Source organism: Zerene cesonia, chromosome 3 (genome assembly GCF_012273895.1).
Source record: "Zerene cesonia ecotype Mississippi chromosome 3, Zerene_cesonia_1.1, whole genome shotgun sequence".
Lineage (NCBI taxonomy): Eukaryota > Metazoa > Arthropoda > Insecta > Lepidoptera > Pieridae > Zerene > Zerene cesonia.
The window spans coordinates 1,181,051-1,189,922 of NC_052104.1; the positions used below are offsets into that span (position 1 = coordinate 1,181,051).

Consider the following 8,872-nt stretch of genomic DNA (forward strand, 5'->3'; position numbering starts at 1 on the left):
CCTACTGCCCAATCTGCGATATATTTAATTATTCTTAAAATTTGGTAACAACCATATATTTTTATCCGGATTGGACTAAAAATAAAGGGGACCACACGGAAAGGTACCAAGTTGTATATAATATAAATAATCATCAAAATCACCCATTCGATAGTTCTGAGGCAACATACAGAAAAGAGGCAGTCGCTTTTAGAACCTTTTTTGAAGTTGGTTAAAAACACTTTTTTTTATTATTATTTACGTTGAGTAATACATGAGATATTTTTGCCAAAACTCCTTCAGCATTTCGACGAATCGTAGCTATCATTGAGCGGCGGCAGACTGTGGGCCAGCGTGCTGTCCAACTTGCGAGCTTCGTGCTCCAGGGTGTACGAGTCTAACGCTGGATCCTAGAATTAAAATCGATTTAAATATATTTCTTAAAATATCAACGACATTATATTATATAACCTTTACTTTTATTTTCAGTGACCTGTGAAAAATATATATTTTTTCATTTAAATTTGGCTTTACATAAAGATTCGACTTCTTTACTGTATCCTACTGCCTGTTTACTACTTACAAAATAAATAATACGCAACAGATTGTAGATCACTTGGTATATGTGTGCGTCTTGTGAGATAGCTGAGTAATAGCTGTAAGACTAGACAGCTGAGTGATCCATTTGTTTGAGTGTATGCGTATGTGTTTGTGTGTGTGTGTATAAGTAGCAAATATGGTAGGTAGCGGCGCGACACGCAGTTTTGCCGCCGCCGCACCTCCGACGTGCGTGAGTGCGTGCGCGCGTGCTTGTGTCCGCGCGTTCGTACATGGGTGTGTTCGTGCGTGCATGTGTGTGTGTGTGCGTGCGTGTGTATGCGCACCTGTGCGACGGTGCGCAGCGAGTCGCCGAGCGCGGCGCGCAGGCGCTGCATGTCGCGCGCGGCGCGGCCGCTGCGCGACACGTAGCTCTGGCGGCGCCGCACTTCCGCCGCCAGCTGCGCGCGCACCTGGCTCAGCTGTGCACACCAAATGCATAATAATATATCGTACTGCAAACTACTGTCACTGTACTGTCAGCAGTGGACCGATGAGAGAAACTACACTTGGTTATGTATATATCGGGACAGAGCTAGCTGCGCAGATGCAGACATTTATAAAAATTAAATAACTTGGAGGGGTAGTCACTGCACCCTGTACTCCTCTCAACAATAATGAAAGTTAATTTATTATTCAAAAATAATTTTAGTTCAATTTTGTGACTTCAGCTATAAATCCATATGCATGTATCAAAAACATTCCTTTCCTTCATTAAAGACCTAACTAAAAAAAATCCTTCACAAAAAAATACACCTATGAAACACACCTGATTCTCCAGACGTATGATCTGTTGTCTATGGCTCGTTTCCCGCGCCTCCAGCAGCCGCTCCGCCTGCAACGCGGCCTGCTTGTACTGATCCATGTCTTGTCTGCTCGCGCCCGTTGACAATTCGGACAGATAGCGGTTGCGAGCTATGGACAATTCCGCTTCCTGAAAACGCAAAATATAAAGGTTTCCTTATATCCGAATCAATATAAAGGTATGATTAACACCGTTCTTAATGGATGTAAAAGTCAAAAAGCAGACGGGAAAACCCGGAAGACTAAGAACCATGTGAAGAGAGAATGCTCGAGTTTATCACAAAAACAAAATTTCATTGGTAATCCTGTGCCTACTGATAAAATAATAAATTTGAATTTTAGCGGTTTTAACAGAAAAAAGAACATATATCTAACTTTTTTAAAAAATAAAATTTGAATGATAATATTACTAGACGACACTTTCACCAACAATAGTGTAAAAAGGAGAAAAAAAGATTTCTTATAAATTTCACTTCACACAACAACCAACGAATAACCAATTAATCAACTCATATATATATCAATAACAAAATATCCGAATGATAAAAATAAACAATGAGAGAAGAAAAAAAAATATGTACATTCAAATTAATCAAGCTAAAACCTTTATGGTAGGCAAGGACAAAAAACTACAAATAAAAAATACACAAAATAAATTTCTCACCTTATCAGCAAGTTCCTTCTCCAAGCGCCGTATCTTCATCCTGAGCTCTCTGTTCTCCAGCTCGAGCAGGCTCAGCTCGGCGCCGTACGGTTTGTCCTTGCACGGCACTTCCTTGTAGTCCTTATAGTCCTTGTACATTCGGGAGTCTTTTGAGGAGTCCGCACCTGATTAAGATGGATGGACCGATGTTACATCTGCTTAATTAACACGGTATGCGATAGAGGTTTAAAAGCTCCTTGTACTTTCATTTTAGGTTTTATAACATTGAAATGCTTTATAAATGAGAAATTTTGAAAAATAGAAAAATTTCATGATGACGAAGGGATTCGAACCCGCCGAAATATTTTATCTATTCTTTCAAAATTTCTCAGCTGTATGTACTGTTACAAAGTGCAAAGTGTATCCCAGTGGCATTTTCAATTTCGTGTCCGCTAGTGGGGTATGAGGCGGATGATATATATTTGTTTCATTTATCGATTTTCCTCATGGTACAACTAGGTGATCAGCCTATCAATCCACCTGTTCTTGGATTTTTGGCTGCTGATAAGACAGGACCATTAGAGGTTTCCATACAAGTATGTGTACATACATATATAGTAATTATTGGCTGCTATAAGTTATGCTTAGTTTAGCTTCTATAATATTGAAATCTTATATATAAAATTCTCGTGTCAAAATTTAAACACAAAGTTTACTCCTCCGAAACGGCTGAGCTGGTTCGGATGAAAATTTTTTTGTATGCATACCTTAAATGATAAGACTAAGGCAGAAGCGCTTGCCGGGTCTACTAGTAATAATATACTATTCATTGCATTGGTTTTGTGCTGTAAGTACATTGTAAAATACTGAAATAAATTATTTAAAATTATGGTATACTTGAACAAGCCACATTATACTCGATCCGTAAAAATTTTAACACTATGATATCAGTTCGACTGCTCGACTTCTCATTACGGAAAGCACAAATCAAACAAAACTCACCCGAGTCCAAATCCGAATAGAACACGCTCTTATCGGTGCGATCGTGGCTCTTGCTCCTCAGCACCGGGCGAGCCATCCTCCTCTCGGCCTCCAGCTTCCTCATGGTGTCCTGCAGCGCGTCGTTCTTCGCCTTCAGCTCGGACCTCTCTCTCTGCAGCGCGTGCAGCTCCCGCTCCAGCTCCGTGCTGTTGGTGCTCTCCTTGCCGTCCCATGTTGTCATGCGTAGCTGCGATTCTAGGTCCGCTCTATAAAATGAGTGGGTTTTGTCATAGAAAAAAAGGTTGTTTCAGAAAAATATGTATAAAATGGCTGATGAATTATTAAAAAATAAGTTAAAGAGGAGTTGAAAAAAAAATTCGACCATCCATTTTATGACCGTGCCAACCGTTGCTTAATGTCAATTTTAACATCTGAAAATTTCAACTATTTGACTATTCGTGAGATACAGCCTTGTGACCAAAGGACGAACAGAAGGACAAACAAACAGACAGACGGAAAGTGGAGTCTTAGTAATAGGGTCCCGTTTTAAGCTTTGGGCACGGAATTCTAAAATTGAATACACATAACAGTATCGAGAAATTATTACTCATTGTTACGGGGCAAAATTATTTCTTAATAATCTCTTTATAAACAAGTCATTGAATATGAAAGTGAATTACAACAATATTGTTTTAATAAAGCGAAAAAATTTACTTCTGAGCCTCAAGGTTAGCTAGCTGGTTGGTGAGGCGATGCACTTGGTCCTCCAGTTGGCAGTTCAATCTCTTATATTCGCTCGCGGCTACTTTGGCGCTTTCCAACTTCTCGGCTAGCACGCGACGCTCGTTCTCACAATTGGCTAGAAAAAAATGTATATACCACTATAAAACTACCACTACAAAACACATAAAAATCAAACTGTATTGATTAATTATTTTTTAATACACCTAAATTATCAGTCGAGAGACTGGAAAATAGTAACCATTATTCAAAAGAAACGCTTTAAAAATTTATAATTTAAGCAGATTAACGTCGTTTTCGTTGGTCTGTCAAACTGACATTTGCATCCATAGACAATCAAATCCGGGAAAATTGTATCTATGATTTTAGTGTCTCTACTATTATTTATCCAACTCACCAATATTCTTCTGCATCTGCCTCAACTTATCCATAGCATTGTTCTCGTTGTTCTTCGCTTCGTTCAACAGCCGTTGCGTCTTGCTGACTTCCGCTCGCAGGTCCGTCTCGGCCGCTGCGGCTTTCTGCAGCGATGTCGACAGCTGCTCCACAGTTCCTTTCAGAGACGTACACCTGTCTTCTAACGAGGCTATCGTTCGCATGTAACCTTCGCAGCGATCTTGAAGTTTCTGGAAGGTTTACGATAAATAACCAAATGTGGGTGTTTTATTGAAGAGACAGTCCAAAGCATTTTGTGACAATTCCTGCGGAGGCATTCCGGAAGAGATCAATAACCCAATCTCATCGTATGCGTGAAAGAAAGGGATACTAGACTGATTGGTACTGTAACGCGTTACGTAACGAATCGCTTTACCTTTACATAAGAATTATCACCTACAAAACCAATTCCTATATAATCTGATAATATATAGAAACACAGGTAACCGACTGACTAATCTATCAACGCACAGCCGGACGATACTAGACCGATCGGGCCGAAATTTAAGCGGATATAGGCATTGGAAAAAAAGATTTCGATAAGTGACACGCAAGAGCATTAAAAGGGGATTAATGTATGTACCGCGGGAGTTTATTAAAAGCACGTGGGCAAAGGTGCGAACAGCCAGTAGGTAGATATGAGTAGGTACCTTGAGCGCCTGGTCGCGGTCGCGCGCGGCGACGGCGGCGCGCTGCACGTCGCCCTCCAGCTGCGCGCGCCGCACGTCCAGCCGCGCCGCGCGACCTGCACGCGCACGAGCACAAGCACACACGCACAATTAACATATTATTATATCTCATATGTAAAAGTCCCGTGTCACAATGTTAGTTACCGAACTCTTCCGAAACGGCTGGATCGATTCTTATGAAATGTTGTGTGCATATCGGGTAGGTCATTCATAGGTTTCATGAGAATCGGTCAAGCATTTTCGGAGGAGTAAGGTATAGGGTATAATATTGTGATACGAAAATATAGAGATATAGAACACGGCCACATTAACTTAACGCATCTCCGAAATGCGAGGCCACACCCATCCCCCCGTGCAGTTCCTTAGCTCACCCAGCAATGGCATTTGCCTAACACAAAAGACAAGAAGATACTATGCAAAACAATAATTATGTTTACTATTTGAGAACAAAAAAAAAAAACAATTTATTAAGAACTCTCAAAGTAAGCTTCGTAAGCAAGTGTACCCTCAGCGGCAGCTAACGCCTCGCGTAGTTGTGCCACTTCCTGTATCCGTTCCGCAAGTTGTCCACGGAGATTTTCGGATTTATTCTGAAATCAATATAAGGAAACATAAGTTACCTACATTGTATTCCAGATGTCTGACAATTCGGACTTAAGAGGACTTTTTTTCGCATTTCATTATTATTATAAGAAAAAGTTGACTGGATTGGTGTCCGAAGTGAGAGAAATTCCTTCGTCTGTTTATTTAAATTGAACCGACATAAATAAAGGAGGTGGTTACATGATCCAGACTTTAGCGTTTTCCCTGCAAACTACAGACAGCCCAAGTACCCTCGAGTATAAGAGTATTATTACCTCATTTTGAACCTTCTCTTCAGTGATCGAACTCAACGTGGCCTCTAAGCTGGTAATCTTGTCTCGTAAGTTGCTTATTTCCACTGTCTTTGTTTGCACGGATTCATTCTGCAATTGTTTGATTATTAATTTAGTAATCATAATATAATTATATCGAAAAACAATACTATTACTGGAATGTATTTAGGACAAATGTTCAAATAAATGTTGTTCTATAAGCACACAGTAAAGACTTATATTCTATGTAAAATCAGCTTGCTTGAAAAACATTAAACTTTAAAAAAACAACATCGAAAGTGGGATACGAGTACATCCAAGTAACAAGTACCAAATCCAACAACAAAATACATATATGTATTAGGAATTTAATCACTACATAGTATAAAACAAAGTCGCTTTCTCTATCCCTATGTAGGGACATAGGGATGTATGCGTAACTCTTTAAAACTACGCAACGGATTTTCATGGGGTTTTATTTAATCGATAGGGTGATTCAAGAGGAAGTTTTATATGTATAATAATATCTACTAACTACTCCGAATTAACGCGTGCGAAGCCGCGCGCAAATGCTAGTATTATATATATTGTAACAGGATCCTAATATAGATCCTTATATGAAATCTAGACCCCATACCAGTGCGTTAAGTTGCGCATCCCTTTGCCCGAGCGCGGCTTGCAGGCGAGATCTCTCCTCTTGAGCACCTCGGAGGCTGCTGCTCACCGATTGAAGTTTCCCTTCTCCCTTACCTGTTATATAATATTAATATATCTACACAATTATTATAACGAAGAAACATATGTATATTTACAAATAGAAAACATACACATTTGTAGCGTTTTCTATATTTCACAAATAAGTCCTAAAAAAAAAACACGCGTTAATAACATAATCATTGTCCCAATTGCTCTTATACAGAGTATACGTAAGGAAATTATTGAACCCCAGCGTTCGAAATCAGAATTATAAGTTAAACTCCATGACATTATTGTATTGTCACCGATCCTTAAGATCTTTAAGCGTACAAAGACAAAAATTAAATCTGTCCGTTTAAAGTGGGTCAAAATCGAGTCTAAAGGAGTCGATTACATACAAACATATAGGTGAAGCTTATAATAAATTTCATCTGAAAATTTTGCACTTGCCTTGCTGTTCAGTTACTTCCTTCAACTGTTTCTTGAGCACATTCATTTGTGTCTTGAAATCATCCTGGAAAATAAAAATGAATCGGTCACCCCTCTTCAGAACCGTGAGTTAAAACACAGAGTCACAATTTTAACATTTTTCCATATCTTATTTAAAATCACAAACGCATGGTCGCTTCTGACGCCATGTTGAACGGAGTTGACACACAACCGTCTTTACCTTTAACTGTATATATATCTAGCACGCACTTTTTATACGCACTGTATAAAAAGTGCGTGCGTTGTTTTGAAAATTAAAAAGTTTATCTCTTCAAAACTTCAAGGACAATGGAAGCAACGTTATTCTCTATATATATAAAGATCTCGTGTCATAATGTTAGTTACCATACATATACGAAAAGGCTAGACCGATTCTCATGAAATTTTATGTGCATATCCGGTTGGAGAATCAGCCAGCATAAATTTTCATACCCTTAAATAAGAAGAGAAAGGCAGAACAGCGTTTGGCGGGTCAACTAGTAACTACATTAAATTCATTCAATAAAATCTCATGAGCCGATCTTTATTTTTAAGCAGGAATATCTACTAATGAAACTAGTAATAAACAAAACTAGTAATTCTAATAAAACTTACCCTTTCTCTCTCGATTTGACAGACTTCGTGCATAAGATTGCGGACCCCCTTCTTGATCATCTCAGGATCTACGTCAATGATTTCGTTGCGATCTTCCGAATGCTCTCGAGCTGTGTAAATAATAATATTATTATTATATATAATGTCAGTCATTGTCTTGTTAAAAACGGTAGCTTCAACGATATCAGAATGCAATAGTTTCTATTAGGGACCAGGGTGTTACACCACACCACATAATGATATTTTAGTGCTAATAAGATGTACATATATTGTTCATTAATATTTATCTAAGATAACTACAATATTAAACATAGAAGATCTGTCTCTTCAAAGTAGTATTATTATGTTTTAAATATTTCTAATTGTTATGTATAAGGAACTTGTCCTGTTATAGTATAGCGTCGCTTTCTCTTTTCTCTTGGGCTTTCTCTCCCCAGGCTAGTGCCGACTTTATCGCTCGGGACCAGCTCTTCCGTAGGATGGCCTGAGTCTATACATATCTAGCTTTTACCCGCGGAGTACTTTAATAGGTGTCATTATACATATAAACTTTTCTCTTGAATCATTCTATCTATCAAAAAAACTGCATCAAAATCTGTTGAGCAGTTACAAAGATCTAAGCATACATACATACACAAAGACAGATGCGGGAAGCGACTTTGCTTTATACTATCATATCTCTGTGCGGGCTGTATCTCCTGGCGGGGCTGGCCAGGCCGACTTTCATTCGATTAACTAAGTACGTAAGTATGTATGTATGACCTCTGTGCGGGCTGTAGCGGCGTGCGGGGCTGGCGAGGCGGCGGCGCGCGGGCTGCAGCGAGCCGTCGGGCTGCACGCCGCACACGCGGCGCAGCGCGTGCGCCACCGACTGCAGGCGCGCGTCCGCCTCGCGCCGCGCCGCCTCGCTCTGCGCCAGCGCCGCCTCCAGCGCGCGCGCGCGGCCCTCGCTCGCGCCCAGCCGGGTCTGTGCACACGCAGAGAGGTGACTTTAATTGGTTTTATTTATTTTTCGTATCGAGTTAGCGTTATTGCGAACGATGTTTAAACATTATAGTTTCAAACATTTTTATAAATATTTTACATAATAAAAAATTGGAGCTTTATAAGACTCGTATGTTCTTAAGTCTATACCAAAAAAAAACACGCACCTTGAGCTCTTGTATCTGTTGCGTCGCATCCGCGAGACAAACTTCCAGGTTGTGCTTCAACTCCTCCAGTCGCCGCTCCTTTGAACGACAGTCTTCCAGACGCAACACGAGTTCCTGATAATTTATTTTAAAATTATAACTCAACTGTTGAATTAAACATACACTTATACGACAAGACTATATATATTCTAAAAAAAACTGGTCCCTGGCGCGGCACGC

General features: G+C 39.7%; 1 protein-coding gene across 1 annotated transcript in view; it reads right to left on the bottom strand.

Annotated features, from left to right (window-relative positions):
• Window positions 1-250: 250 nt before the first annotated feature.
• Window positions 251-8,872, bottom strand: part of LOC119839033 (rootletin) — a 35,033-nt gene continuing 26,411 nt past the window's right edge. Inside the window, exons 26-40 of the mRNA XM_038365207.1 lie at window positions 8,654-8,767; window positions 8,265-8,469; window positions 7,503-7,612; window positions 6,870-6,933; window positions 6,361-6,473; window positions 5,727-5,834; window positions 5,375-5,459; window positions 4,831-4,925; window positions 4,143-4,371; window positions 3,719-3,863; window positions 3,026-3,270; window positions 2,045-2,208; window positions 1,346-1,510; window positions 864-998; window positions 251-389 (exon numbers count right to left, since the gene is read on the bottom strand). Of these exons, the coding sequence (XP_038221135.1) occupies window positions 279-389; window positions 864-998; window positions 1,346-1,510; window positions 2,045-2,208; window positions 3,026-3,270; window positions 3,719-3,863; window positions 4,143-4,371; window positions 4,831-4,925; window positions 5,375-5,459; window positions 5,727-5,834; window positions 6,361-6,473; window positions 6,870-6,933; window positions 7,503-7,612; window positions 8,265-8,469; window positions 8,654-8,767 (2,088 nt within the window). The 3' untranslated portion in view covers window positions 251-278. The remainder of the gene's footprint in view (window positions 390-863; window positions 999-1,345; window positions 1,511-2,044; window positions 2,209-3,025; window positions 3,271-3,718; window positions 3,864-4,142; window positions 4,372-4,830; window positions 4,926-5,374; window positions 5,460-5,726; window positions 5,835-6,360; window positions 6,474-6,869; window positions 6,934-7,502; window positions 7,613-8,264; window positions 8,470-8,653; window positions 8,768-8,872) is intronic.